This window comes from Bufo bufo, chromosome 3 (genome assembly GCF_905171765.1).
Source record: "Bufo bufo chromosome 3, aBufBuf1.1, whole genome shotgun sequence".
In the NCBI taxonomy this organism is placed as follows: Eukaryota; Metazoa; Chordata; class Amphibia; order Anura; family Bufonidae; genus Bufo; species Bufo bufo.
In genome coordinates this window covers 247539671-247555367 of record NC_053391.1, presented here as the reverse complement: position 1 = coordinate 247555367, position 15697 = coordinate 247539671, and the positions used below count along the sequence as shown (strand labels likewise).

Here is a 15697-nt window from a genome sequence, read left to right as displayed (position 1 = left end):
AATAATGTTTTCCCCCATCAATCAACACTCAATATCCCATAATGAGAAAGTAAAAACTAAATTTTAAAGGTTTTTGCAAATGTATTAAAAAGAAAAAACTAAGGGGGAGATTAATCAAACTGGTGTAAAGTAGAACTGACTTAGTTGCCCAAAGCAACCAATCAGATTCCACCTTTCATTTTTCACAGCTCCTTCGGAAAATGAAGGGTGGAATCTGATTGGTTGCTGTGGGCAACTAAGCCAGTTCTACTTTACACCAGTTTGATAAATCTCCCCCTACAATTTTGCATGGACTTACATATTCAGACACTTTTCTATGACATTATAAATTTAGCTCTTAGGGTCTCCCATTTCTCTTAATCATCTTTGAGATGTTTCTACACGTTGACTGGAGTTGATTTGACATGATTTGGAAGGACACACCCCTGTCTGTATAGGGTCTCACAGCTGACAATACATATCAGTGCAAAAACCAAGCTAGTACAGCTCAGAGACAGGATTGTGTGGAGGCAGAGATCATCTGGGCAAGGGTACAAAAAATGTATGCTGCACTGAAAGAGAGGTGACCAAGAACCCAATGGTCACTTTGGTTGAGCTCCAAAGATCCTGTGTGTAGATAGAACTTCCTGAAGGACAACCATCACTGAAGCACACCACCAATCTGGACTTTATTGGAGAGGGGCCGGAAAGAATCCTCTCCTCAGTAAAAAGACACATGAAAGCCTGTCTGTAGTTTGCAAAAAAGCACCTAAATGACTCCCAGACTGTGAGAAACAAGATTCACTGGTCTGATGAAACCAAGATTGAACTTTTTGCAGCCTCAATTCTAAGCATCATGTCTGGAGGAAACCAGGCACTGCACATTGCCTGCCTAATACCATCCCTACAGTGAAGTACAGTGATGGTGGCAGCAGCATGACGTGGGGGTGTTGCTGGACACAGGGAATGGTCGAGGTTGAGGAAAAGCTCAATGGAGCAAAGTACAGAGAAATGAAGACCTTAATGAAAACCTGATCCAGAGTGCTCTAGACCTCAGACTAGGCTAAAGGCTCACTTTCCAACAAGACGATGACCCTAAGCACACAGCCAAGACAACACAGGAGTGGCTTAGGGACATGTGTGTGCTCGCTGCGCTATATTTGAAACTTACATAAGAGTGAATGGAGGGCACACCACACATGTGCGGTGTGTTCTCATTCTCTTTAGGGGCCCAATTCTAGAGATAGGTGCATGGGACCTGCACTTTTTTTTTTTACAATGGTGGCATATTCTAGTGATATGTCACCAATGTGTAAGATAGACCAATCACTTTAAGTATCCTAAACATATCCTCAGCAAAAAACTGACACTTTATTCTCAATCCCATCCACAAGGTCATTAATAAAGAGATTAAAGATAACCGGGCCTAACACAGACCCTTGTGGTACCCCACTGCTGACTTTAGTCCATTTTGAATATGTACCATTTACAACTCTTTCTTTTATGTCCTGAAACCAATTCTTTACCCATTTTCAAATATTGTTCCATAGCCCCTGCATCTGTAGCTTAAATACAAGGCTCTTGTGTGGCATTGTATAAAATGTTTTTGCACCCTAGATCCTAATTTAAAAGCTCCTCCAGCCGTCTAACCATTCTTTCCCCCGGAGCTGAATCCTCCTTATTAAGGTGCAGCCCGTCCTAACTGAAGAGCCTATAGCCAACAGAGATGTCTGCCAGGGGGTAGACTGGAAACTGAAAGTGTCCCTGGAAAAAAACAACTAAAAGTGTCATAGGTGTGTCCAAGATGACAGAAGGGGGAGGGGGGTAACACAAGTAGGCGGGGTCAGCAAATACCATAGAGCAGAACAAAATACTGCAGCACAAAATAACTCCTCAGAAGCTGTCCCTCTGCGGTGGCTGCCATGTTATGTTCTCCTTAGGACAGGGGTGCACAACCTTTTTTGGTCTGGGGGCCGCATCACATCACTCTATTTCAAGGGGCCACAAATTTAAAAAAATGTTGATCGGCGCTCATCTGCCTATTACACAAGCCAGTGCAAAGTGACTGGGGAGGAGTGATCGCTGCCACAGTCATTCCGCCTTCATTTTGATTTCACAGGGAGATGTGCTGCAGATAATCGGACATCTTTCATCCTGATATAATATGCAAATCAGCCGACAAATGAGCAATTCCTTGTTTATCGACTGATCAGCTGCACGATTATACCGGCCAGATATAAGATATGAGCGCTCCTATGAACACTTGTTCCCAGTAATTGTCCCACATATCGTGCTGCAGCATAGCCCCTGAAACCGAAGAGTCATACTTACTTGCTCCCCATTGCTCCGGTCCTTCGCACTGCCCCCGCTGTTTACACCTGGCAGTGCATGGACATGGTCATACACCACTCCAGCCAATGACTGGCTTAGGCGGTGATGTGGCCACAAGCAGCATGTCACTTCTGAAGCCAGTCATTGACTGGAGAGGTTCATGTGACCATGGCCATGCACTGCCAGGTGTAAAAAGTGCAGGAACTGGAAGATGGAGGCAGCGGGGGCAGCGCAGAGGACCAGAGCTGCGTGGAGCATGTAATTACGAATCTTCTATTTCAGAGGCCATGCTGCAGGAACTTGTTAAAAATCATTTTTACCAGAAAAGTGACATTTCCTTCCATCCTGCCTCCTATTTAGTAATCAGAGCTTTCCTTCACTGCAGATGACGGAGCTCACTGGTTATTACCATCTCCTGCCAATCCAGTTATTGGCGCCCTGCAGTAACCAGTAAGCACATTACCTTGCTAATGGGGAAGGTGCTTATTGGTTAAAGCTTGAATGACCAGGCCTGAAAAGACCTTAATGACCAGACACTTTTTTGTGATTTAGTGCACATGGTGGTTCAAACCTTTGTAACTATGTTATTTGTTGTTATTTGACTACCAAAATAATTTTTGCAACAATTTTTATTTGGGGGGAACTGTACAAAACGTTTTTAAGAAGTTTTTTTTTTTAAACTATAGCTCCTTATTCTTTAAATATGCAAACTGACGGCAAAATAAATTATTATAATTAGTTCCCTATTTTGTGTAAGCCGTTTTGTTATATAATATGTATCGTTTTACATGAATAGGGCGGTAATGGTGACGGTTTTGGTTGGTGTGGGTGTTTTCTCTTTTATGTTTTTGGTTTTTTTTAACTTAATTTTTAATATATTTCTGCTACATAATATGTCCCCCAAGAGGTCATAAAAAGACCTTGGGGGACACCGTCACTTTTTCAAATTTTGCACATTTTCCTTTTTATTTCTTCCTTTTTATTTTATTATTTTATTTTATTATATTTATTTATAGTATTTTATTAATATTTTGTATTTTTTTTTATAATTGGTTTATTACTTATTTTTTGTAATATATTTTTGCCACATAATATGTCCCACAAGAGGTCATAAATGGAGGACAATGAACACTTTTCCTTTTTAGTTTTTATTTTATTTGTATTTTATTCTTTTTTTCTTTTTTTAATTTCCTTTGTATTTTATTAGTATTTTTTTATTTATTTTTTTAGAATTTTCTATTTTTTTATATATATAAATATATATATATATTTTTTATTTTATTTTTATTTTTTTGCCACATATGTCCCCCAAGGAGTCATAAAAAGACTGTTGCGAACACTCCTTTTTATTGTACTTTATTTTTTTTATAATTATCTATTTTCATATTATATTTCTCTTTTCTTTTTTTTATATTTTATTATATTTTTATTTAGTTTTCAACTTTTTTCAATTTTTTTTTTTAATATATATTTTTACCACATAATTTGTCCCCAAGAGGTCACTGAAATACCTTTGAGAGACAATAAGTGACTTTTTTTGGTACTATCTCCACTGTAACTGGAGCATTCAAAGGAGCCCCAGTTACAGGAAAACCAGCCTGCTGGGGGGGGAGGAGGTTTGTAACAGGGCAGAGCCAATCAAGTTCTACTGACCCTGCAGCTCTGCGCTCCTCTGCCCCCGAGACACCCAGCGATCATGTGATCGCTGGATCCACACTGCAGAGCGCTCATAGAGGAGAAGGCAGAAGCACTGATAAAGTGCTTCTGTCTTCTCCTCGGCTTCCCAGCTCTCACGAACAGCTCTAAAGCTCGCCCATCAGTGACGTGATGTCACCTGGCTAACTGCTATGCGGAAACCTTTGCCTAGCTTACCCATGGAGAGCCCGATATTTTTAAATATTGTTTTTGTGTCGCAGATTTCTGAAAGCCATATATTTTTTTCTGGCAATGGCCTTGTGTGACGGCTTGTTTTTTGCGGGATGACATAAGACTTTTTGAGTCTTTGCTTAATATTGAGTTTTTTGTGAGATGAGTGACCTAAAAATCTTTTTCTGGCACTTGTTTTATTCATTTTTTTTACAGTGTTCACCTGACGGGGTAAATCACGTGATATTTTTATAGTGCAGGACATTGACGTGATGCTACTTAATATTTTTTATTCTTTGTTCAGTGTTACACAATAAAAGCCTTTTTGAAAGCCATTTATTTTTGTACTGGGCATAGGTGAATACAATTAAAAAACGACCACCCACAATTAGTTTCACACACTACTCATACCTACAGTATAGATGCAGGTGAAGGATCTTGATTCTCTTCCCCTATAGACAGCACAGTAATAAATACTTATATTGATGTTGGTAGTTATATCTTTGCAGTTGAAGTGGTAAGGGAGAGTTCACATCTCCGTTTCAATATTTTTAGATAGAAAAAAAAGTCCTGCATGCAATAGTTTTTTTTCCATCTAAAATAACAGATCTCTGACAGAAATGGCTCAAACGGATGCCAAATGGGCAACAGGATCCTGTGAGAAAACGGATCCTGTTTTTTTTTCTGTTCTTTTGACGGATGAGAAGAACAGAAAATAAAAAGGAAATTTGAATTCTCCCTTACCTTAGCACTGTTATAAGTTAAGAGTAGGAGTACTAGTGCCAAATAGACATATAAGATTTCTCTTTACTCATTTTGTTATTTTTCAAGGAAAGTCTGTTTTTCCACAATGCCCTATCATAAGCCTTATCAATGTTTTCCTTCGGGTAACCTCTTTGTAAATGGCCCATAAGGTAATGCATTTTTCACACAAGGAGGATGATACCTGTAGTGAAAGTGTCAATTTCTAGCTGTTGATTTGTGGTGGCCTTTAGTCACTATCCCACCATTTTCTTTCATTACAGATATGTCCAAAATCCGGGAAATTTTCTATTTTTCATTTTCGTTTTTTACTCCCAGAGTTCCTAAAGCCATAACTTATAATACATTTTTTCATTCACGTATCCGTTTGAGGGCTTGTTTTTTGTGGTACAAGATGCGCTTTCTAATGTACCATATACAGTTGCATAAAATGTGGTGGGAAGCGGGGGGAAAAATCTAAATAGTGTGGAATAGTAAAAAAAAAAAAAAAAACAGTTCCGCCACAATTTTATGGGGTTTTTTTTCTACACCACTTCCTATGCGGCAAAAAAACTGACCTGTTACTTTTATTCTCTAGGTAGTACAATTATGGCGATACCACACATGTGTAGTTTTTCTTGCGTTTTAATACTGAAAAAATAAAATACTTTTCATCAAAATATTTTGACCCCTCTAACTTTTTTGTAGTTATGTGTACGGAGCTGTGTGTTTTTGTGGGGCGATATATACTTTTTAATGATACCATTTTTGTGTGTGTACGACATTTTGATCACTTGTTATTAAATTTTTTGCGGGAGATGAAGCGACCAGAAAAATGGTAAATTGGTCGTTTTGACTTTTTTCCGTTTATATTTTAATAGTATGGGTGTTTTTGCACGCGGAGATGCACATGATATGTATTTTTTTTATTTACATATTTTTTAATTTTTTTAATTTCTTTGTTCTTTATTTTTAAAAACACTTTGTTTTTTTTACACTTTTTATAGTTCAGCAGATATTCTCATATGGGAATTTTACTATGTTTCTATAAAGCCCTGCCACAGCCTGGGGCTCCATAGAAACTAATATGCAGCAGCCTCCTGTCGCACAGGAGGACAGAGGCTGCTGCTTACATGCTCTGGCCCCCCGATTCCCGCCTGGGGGAGATGGAGCACGCCCAGAAGCACGCACTTCTGGGTTTTAAGGCATCCAGATGCCGTGGTTACATTTGACCAAGGCATCTGAAAGGTTAAATGTCCGTGATCGGCATTACTGCACGCGCCAGTGGGCGCCATTTTTAAATGCCCGTCCTCTTATGTAAATTTTATTTATGTTAAACCATTCTTCTGAATATACTGATGAAAGTCTGTAAACTCCATCTTCTGTGTCCAACCAAACAATAAATATGTTGTCTGTAAATCTAACATATAAGAGTCTGATTAACAAATTGGACAAATTGTCATGACTAGATGACTGGGTCACAGCATGTCCAAAATGGGAGGACTTGTGCAGAGTCCATGCAGTGGCATAACGTGGGGGGCAGTTGGACCATTGCCCCGGGCGCCAAATTTGCCAGGCAGCAGGCAGTAAAATGAGGGCAATGGAAGCCTATGGCTCCAGTACCCTCTGTTATGCCTCCTCATAGGCTTTAAGCCACCAGGCCTGAAGCCTATGAGGCAGTAGAACAGCGCAGAGGGGGTAATTATATATTCTAATAATACAGAGGGGACACTGCAATGGGTCTTTATTAATACTGGGGCTACTACAGGGGTCTTCATAAATACTGGGGCTATTACAGGCGTCTTTATAAATACTGGGGCTATTACAGGGGTCTTTATAAATACTTGGACCACTGTTGGAGGTATTATAACTACTGCAGACACTATAGGGGACTTTATTACTACTGTGGGCTCTATAGGGGTACCTTATAGAGGGGCCTTGTTACTGCTAGGGGCACTATAGGAGGCATTATTTCTACTAGGAGCCCTATGGGGGTATTATTAATACTGGGGTGCTAAGTTTTTTTTATTATTGAGTGCAATATGGAGGGAATTACTACTAATGGGGTTGCTATTGGGGGTTCTGCAGGGAACACAATTACTATTGAGGACAGTTTGGGAGCATATTATTATGGGGGACTATCTGTATGGCAATAGCAAAGTATTGGGGATAGCAGCAGAATGACAGTATTAAGGCACCAGGAGGGACAGGATGATAATAAAGTGAGGAATCAAAAAATAAATTCTATGATAAACCCTGAGGAGACGAGACATTGAGGAAAGAGTCTACAGGAGACGTGACTGGATGTAAGAGGTATGTGCTGCTGTAGTCTCCTGTATTTTTTGTACAAATATATGTAATGTCCATCCACATATTTCTTTCATGGTAGAGTTGGGGGTGATGACTTCAGGTCACACTGTGCGTGTTCTGAATTCTAGGGCCTCCCATCCATCTAGATTATCTGTACTCAGATACTCAGAGAGTTATCACTGTGTTACGGGTGGTATTACATAGGACTGCAGTTGACATCTACTATCTGTAAAAAAAAAAAAAGGGGCGTGTTGACAGGTTGTGGTGGGGGGCCTCGCAATAATTTGCTTGCCCCAGGTGCTAGCAACCCACCCTACGCCAATAAGTCCATGAGTCCATGGTATGCAGTGGTTAGTACCTACTAAAAGGAGTCCAATAAAGGACAATTGATGAACTGGTGACAGAAGTATGCACATGGCAATCGAAGAAGCAAGCAAGTAGCAAGAATTGCAAATGTTAATGCAGTGGTTTGCATCTTGCTGCATACTATATGTGGCTGTGTAGTCGCAAACTGGTTAGAGTGCTTATGCTGATTCCTGTCCACTGATGAAGGAGCTAATAATGCGCATTTGAACATAAAAATGGAACCAGGAGCAATGGAAGAAAGTGTTCTGGTCTGACAAATGACTTAATGTAGACACCATGAGGATGGCCAAGTGTGTGCATCACTTACTTGGGGAAGAGGTGACACCACGGTGCACTGTGGGAAGAAGATGTTCTCCTGGGAAACCTTAGGTCATGAAAGGGTGTACTTGACCTGCTATGTTTAGGTAGGTGGTATGTACCACCTACCTAAACATAGCAGGTCAAGTACACCCTTTCATGACAACAGTGATTCCTAATGCCAGGGGCATCATCTAGTAGCATAATGTGCTTTGCCACACTGCCAAGATACAGGTGAAACTCGAAAAATTAGAATATCGTGCAAAGTTCATTTATTTCAGTAATCCAACTTAAAAGGTGAAACTAACATATGTGATAAAAGTTGAGAAAAATCCAGCTCCACTTTAAAGGAATGTGCGTTTATTCAGCTTGCGGTTAAAAACTCATCCATGAAATACAAAAATTAGCAGTCTTGTCTACGCGTTTCGGGCTACCAGAGACATTTCCAGCCCTTCTTCATGACACAGAAAGACATTAAAAGTGAGACCTTTTAAAGGGGAGGGTGCACCTGTGTTCACTGTTTGTTTCCACAGGCCTGTAGGCGCCCCCAAGAAAGGGTGCCACACCTTCAGTTAACTCTTCTCATGAAAATTAAATGAAAGAAAAAACAAAAATATAACCATATGTATGCATAGAGAAAATAAAAGTATAATAACTATGAAAAAAAACTATGTCATACAAGGGTATACATATAAAGAGGATACATGGGGTATGAGCCGGATATGTAGCAATATTTTAGCAAACTGTGGTGGAATGTGATGGAAATCAGATCATCAGAAATTTACTGTAGCATTCTCAGGAAAGGAAGAAATTCACATGCCAAATTTGTTAGTGTGTGGATTATTGCTGCAAAATCAGATCTAGGCGTTTATTAAGCCCCTCAGGTTGACGTGTGTTCAGTGAAAAAATCCAAAAAGATTCCCTGTTTAATAATTTTCTTCTATGGTCTCCTCCACGTTTAGGCAGAAAAACTTTTTCTATGCCTTGTACTACCATGTCTGATGTGTCCCCACCATGGCAGACAGCAAAATGCAGACTAGCTGCAGACACATTGCGACTGCCATGGTGGGGCACATCAGAGATGTGTTTGCGTATCCTAGATTTTATTGCATTAATAGTACAACCCACGTATTGCAGTTTGCACTTTGTGCAGGTGATCAAATATACAGCGTGGGTTGTATTGCAGTTAAGATACGCTTTTATTGGAAAGACTCTGTTGTTTGCAGTTGAGGAAAAGGTTTTGGATTTCATCATATGTGTGCAGCAAATGCATCTGTGGTGTCCACACCTGTAACTCCCCTTGGTCCTAAGCCACACAGGTTGCGACTTTTTGTCTTCTTGGTATAGGCTAGTGCTGACATAGTTTGCAATTGTGGGCGCCCTTCTGGCTGCGCATTTAACCCCATCTGCAACTATGTCAGTCCATTCTCTGTCATAAGACAGGACAGGAAAATGTTCTTTTATAATATGTCATATGTGTTGGTACTCTGTACTATATTGTGTTACAAACAGATTCCTTCTGTCCTTGTCCTTGATAATGTTGTTTGTGTTTCTATTTTTGTTTTCACTATTGGTGCCTATGTCCAGTAGTGGAACCTCCCTATGCAAAGGATTTTGCTGTTTAGGATAAAGGAGGGATCCCCTTTCAATGGTTGAGACCTGAGCTATAGCATCTTTTACATGTTTAATGTTATAGCCTCTTTTACCCAGTCTATGGCAAATGTGTCCAGCTTCCTCCATAAAGCTAATTTCTTCCGTGCAATTCCTTTTTGCACGGATGATATCCCCCCTGGGTATATTGGCAGTTACATGTTTTGGATGACATGATGTCGCATGTAATGTGGTATTACCTGCCATAGGTTTCCTATATGTGCAGGTGGATACCTGACTGGTGGCGGGGTTTAAAAGGTCTCACTTTTAATGTCTTTCTGTGTCATGAAGAAGGGCTGGAAATGTCTCTGGTAGCCCGAAACATGTAGACAAGACTGCTAAATTTAGTATTTTATGGATGAGTTTTTAACCGCAAGCTGAATAAACGCACATTCCTTTAAAGTGGAGCTGGATTTTTCTCAACTTCTTTCTGCATTTGCTGCCCGCACCTGACACGGGCCATCCGTGCTCACAACTAAAGGAAGGGCAGGTGAGAGCTGCTACACTTCTCTTTTCCTAACATATGTGATAGACTCATTACATGCAAAGCGAGATATTTCAAGCCTTTATTTGTTATAATTTGGATGATTAGGGCTTATAGCTTATGAAACCCCAAAGTCACAATTTTGAGGTACCTTTGCTCAGGGGGTATGGATTAATTAGCCGACTAGAGTGTGACACTTTGAGCCTAGAATATTGAACCTTTTCACAAAATTCTAATTTTAAGCTGCATTAATGCAATTCCTTTCAATTTGGATCACTGAAATAAATGGACTTTTGCACAATATTCCAATTTTTCGAGTTTCACCTGTAGTTGGTTTGAGGAATATGACAAAGAGCTCAAGGTAATGACTTGCTGTCCAAATTCCCCAGATCGCAATCCGATTGAGCATCTGTGATATGTGCTAGAAAAATATGTCCAATCCATGGATGCCCTATCTCACAACTTATTGGACTTGAAGGATCTGATGCTAATGCCTCAGTAGATCCCATATTCCATAATTGCTATTTATTTTCCCATACTGTGCGTTATCAGGGACGTGTCACCTCTCCTGACATGTCTGATTAAGTTACTACTTGCATTCTCATGTATTAACATTTCTGGAGCATCTGTTGTTAGCAGGCTTGGACTGGCCCTCAGGGTTACAGGTGAATCCCCCCGGTGCGGTGTGTGTGTGGGGAGGGGGGGGGGGGACTTACTGCACCACATACATATCTTCAATGTACAGCACATGAACCAGCCTATGTTCATATAAAAAACTTGATAGATTATTAAAGAAACTCCCCAGTTTATTATTATAGACACGATCAGATAGCTGAGATGACTTCTAGGTATAGAGGAAGGCTAGCCATCCTCTTTTCTCCAGGACCTACCTTCTCAAAGTTGCTGCAGGGACCCCCATATTCAATCATCTGGTAGCATCTTGCTGCTGTGTGAGCAGGTAATATTTAAATGTACCGTGGTCCCCCAAAATACATTTTACTGGTGGCCCTAGGCACCCCAGTCCAACATTGGTTGTTAGGACTGTATGTTGTGCTGTCCCTCTATTATTCCAACTAGAAGCTTATGAATGAATTGCCAGCAGTCTACAATAAAGGTCCATCCGGGTGTTACCAGTGTCTCAGTACAGTCTGACGCTATCCAATCAGTTGTGCAAGTGTCACTGTGCAGGGGCACACCCTGAAATGGTAACACCCAGGCAGACCTTTATTTTGAGATATGATTGTGGTTTCATTAACAATAAACAGTTTCATACCCACAGTTCTTGGTCCTTAAATGAATGACAACAAATGGAACAAACAAATAATGGAACTAGGCCAGAAAACTGTAATTGCATCAGTAAATGCTATGTTGTCCATTATACATGAGCCTTAAAGGGGTATTCCAGGATTTAGTTATTGATGGGCTGTCCTCAGGATTCTGTCAATAAGCTGTTTCAAATAAATGACTTTACCAGAATCGTCACCCGTCACACCAAATGTATAAATATGGCACGCAAGTTATGAAAAACAATAATTGAATAATGGGAAAACCTTAAAACAATCTTTAATTCATCATATGTTAAAATGATAGGCCCAATAATTAATCAAACAAAACTACCTCAAAAGATAGTCATCTACTGCCAACCAGAGTGCTCTGGTGGAGAGTTTAAGCAGCCACAAGGTGTGCTCACTGGCTTACTCAGAGGGTGAGTGCGGAAACAAAGGGATACAATAAAAGAGGGAGACAGATACTGGGTCTCTTGCCCTAAAACATCCCTTAATTCTCACTTATAAACAAAAACACCCCTCTCGGTCTGTCCCTTGGTGTCCCTTGTAGGCAATATGGTGACTGCCCAGCTTCATCAGAGTTTAAAGACCAATCACACCCTGGGGCAGACAAACAATCATATATCGTATATACTGTCCCAACGCGTTTCACTGGCAATGGGCCAGGTCATCAGGGGACCAATGAATATCAGGAAATCAATAAATATACATAGTGGGCGCTCCTCCAGCATCAGACACTACCAAATATGCCGGCGCCAGCAAGTAAAGAACAATGCTATTAGTGAATAGAGAGTAGTTAGCTCGCCATGTATATAGGATTCCTGGGTCCGCTCCTCTCCTGCGTATGGCAGTGGGGAGCGATTACTCGTGCTGGCGTTCTTTTTAAGACAGCGCAGTTTTAATTGAGTCCGCCCCTAGGATCACATGATGGGTCACGCGGGTCGTGACGTAACTGGTCGCTAGGTACCCGCGTCACAGCGCAGAGTCACATGATCGGGATCGGCACCAACAATGTGTCAGTGCCGCCCATTCGCTGAGGCCAGCCATCTACAGTAAGAGGTAGGTCCAGCGCTATGAGGGGGCGGATCTAAGATGGAGATGTCGAGACATAGAGATGAGCTAACTCCAGTTCACACAAACACCATCTGGGCAGGCGAAGATCGCCAGATGAGGTGCGTCACTTCCATACAGTCACTGGAGGCGCTACCAGGGTATTTACATAGCAGATTCAACAGGTAACAGATCAGTTAGAGACAATAATCAATGGACATGATACTTTTTGTATATTTTTGAGACCAGTCAAACCCACAAATACACAGATTATATGCACAGGTGAGTATAAGTGTCCCAAAAATAGATTGAAACTATTAGGGTCAGATGCCTGTCCAACGACAGATCCAACAACAAAATATTTAGTAATGGGGCAAGTGAAATCGTATAGAGCCCTATGGTAAAAAAAATAAGCTGTTTCAGCATAGCTGTGTACTGGACATAGCTGGTTACTGCTCCCACTGAAGTGAATAGATGCAGTGCTGCTGTAACAAGCCCTGTCCATTACACAGTTTTCAGAGCTGACTTCTGGCACAGGAGCTACAGTGCCACAGCTGATCAGCTGGGTTTTGATTGTTGAACCCCCACTGATCAGATATTGACTCTCTATCCTAAAGATAGGACATCAATTACTAAATCCTAGAATACCCCCTTAAGTTAATTTCATATCATGAATTATGGAGGATTGTATAAAAGTGACTACCTACCTCTCTGTAGAGGTTTGGGTGTATTCATCATGACTTGAACAGGAGCAAGAATTTGTGAAACAGAATATATTACTATTCACAGAAAAGCAGAACTGTCACCAGGTCTTGTTGCTATAAGTTTGGCCACAGCAGTCACGCCTGACCAAAGAGCAGATCTGTTCTGTTAATCATCTTCAAATAGGAAGTGATCCAGGGATAAGTAAGAGACAGGAACACATGGGTGTCACCCACATGGCCACATTTATATACTCCAATTCTGAAGTCATATTGCCATCTACAGTATCAGTCCCCGACAATCTGTAGAGGAAGGGTTTGTTTGCAGTCTGTCACAATGAAAAGTTTGTACGTCTATAGGCATTGTCTTGCATTTTTCATAGATACTTTGAAACATTAAAATAATTTTTTTGCGGAGGTGAACCTTCTCTTTAGGCCCCATGCAATCAACCGTATCTGCTTTACGGCCTGCAAATCATGGTCTGTGTTGCATCCACATTTTTTGCATACCCATTCACTTCAATGGGTCAGTGGTCCACATTTTTAAAGCAAGTATAGGACATGCTCTATCAGTTTGCTAAATGGACATACAGATGTGAAAAGCACACAGATCATCCCTGTTCTTTCTGCATGTGTATGTCCATTATGCAAATACACAAGGAGAAAAAGAACTGGTGGAGTGCCAAGGTAAAGAAAGGAGGAAAGAAAGAGATAATAACCCCAGGGGTCTAGAGGCTTCCTAAGTGGTGTGGAGGCAAAAGACCCCAAAGGCCAATGTGAGGAATCTGTGAATTAGACAGGACTAAAAAAGTCCACAGTGTGGAGTGACCGAGATAATGAGTGGGGAGGGAGGCCCTTAGTGGAAACAACAGGCGGAATAAATATATAAATAAAAATAAAAACAATTACATTAGACTGATAAATTATGTGTAGAAATAAAACCCAGTAGGGTGTGTACACACACACTTTGTGTTTTACTCACTTCACCAGGGAGGGTGGCGCAAGATAAGCGCAAGGCACTTGATGCCAAACCCTCCCTCGCCGAGGTCACCTGTAGATTAGTAGTCCCCTTGGTGTCCTTCAGAAGCCTCTACACCCCTGGGGGTTATTATCTCTTGCTTTCCTCCTTTCTTTACCTCCAACAGTTCTTTTTCTCCTTGTGTCTTTGTCCACTGCGACCCGCTAGTCGGGGCGCTGTATGAACCTTTGGTTCAATTGAGTGTCAGCAGACGATTTTTCTATTCCTTTGTCTTTCACTTTTGGCATTATTTGGCGCCCCTCCAACCCAATCCCTTATTCCGAACATCATTTCCTCCTCCCTCCGTTCTTTCCCTTCCTTATTTTTCCCCTTGTTTCCATTTACCCTTATACCCATTTACGCTCCCCTTTTTTTCTCTTCTTCTTTGCATTATGCACCGGTCCTCCTCCCTGGAAGCACCAGCTGGAACCCATAGGGCTGACTCAGGATATCTCTCCCACCAGGTGCAATTGAAACTTTACCGAAGGATTTGAAGGACTTTATACATCACGAGATTGACTGGTACTTTCTAAGTCTGTACTCACACCTAGGTATTATTCCTAGGGGTTTGCGTATTTCATTCAAACCAATATTTTTGAATGATGCAGAATTCACCACACAGTGGTATGGACAGATTGATGAGTGTGCTAGATCCCTTATGACTACCCTTATAAACAAACAGCGTGATCTTTGTAGGGGGTTGGCAATGCGTATCGCCGATGGTTATAATATCTATGATCAGACTGCACAGACCCTTCCTTCGAGGTATTTCTTCCAAAAGCTAGAGTACAATGAGGTGAGGAAGAAATTTAAGAAACTTTTACAAGATATTCATGACTATAAAACTGGACACATTAAACATTGACAGTACTATTCGCCAATGCCCCAACAGTCCTCAACCTAGTACTCGGCCAAATAGTTAAAGTCCGGTCCAACATATGACCTCGAGGTCCAGGCAAAACCCTTCAAATTCCTAACACTTCACGTATAGTAATATCTCAGGCAGGACCTTTTACAGGAGTGAAAAACTCACAGCTACCACCTGCTACGGGAAATATTCTGATTACAATATCTAGTGCGTCCACTGTTTCAGGTAAATCATACGCTGCCGCCCTTCGGCAGTCATTGGACCAAACTAATCATGCATACCTGACTTCCCACTCCTGCAAAGGTCCAGTGGGCACCAATCTCAACCAGGTGGAGAAGCTGGCCACATCCATTCCCTTAAATTTCACTCACCAAAATTGTCCTCAGGACCCTCATCATCCTGAGGTGTTCCAGATAAATCCTCAGCCAAATACCTTTGTTGAGGCAAATTCACAGAAAGTGGAATGTAAGGTTCCCAGTAACTCTCCTTGAGGTCCTAATAGTACTATAATATCACCAAATACATCACTTGTTTCTGATGTGCCCCTTTTTACAGTGGCCATTCAGAATACACCAACCCCAATGTGTAGTCCTGGTCCTCTCTCCACCCATCCCACCAATAACATTGTCATTTCCATGAGTCCTCCACACACCCCGTTAGTCAATGTATCTTTATCCCCCCATATGGTGGACAATTTGTCAGTCTATAGTGATGAATCATCAAGTGTAGAACCCTTCTTAGTTCTACCCA

The 15697-nt window shown here is 41.1% G+C and overlaps 1 protein-coding gene across 1 annotated transcript in view; it reads right to left on the bottom strand.

Annotated features, from left to right (window-relative positions):
* The window catches only part of AMPD2 (adenosine monophosphate deaminase 2), a 274354-nt gene extending 261157 nt beyond the window's left edge, over positions 1-13197 (bottom strand). The window contains exon 1 of the mRNA XM_040424078.1: positions 13068-13197. Within this exon, the coding sequence (XP_040280012.1) occupies positions 13068-13098 (31 nt within the window). The 5' untranslated portion in view covers positions 13099-13197. The remainder of the gene's footprint in view (positions 1-13067) is intronic.
* Positions 13198-15697: the final 2500 nt, after the last annotated feature.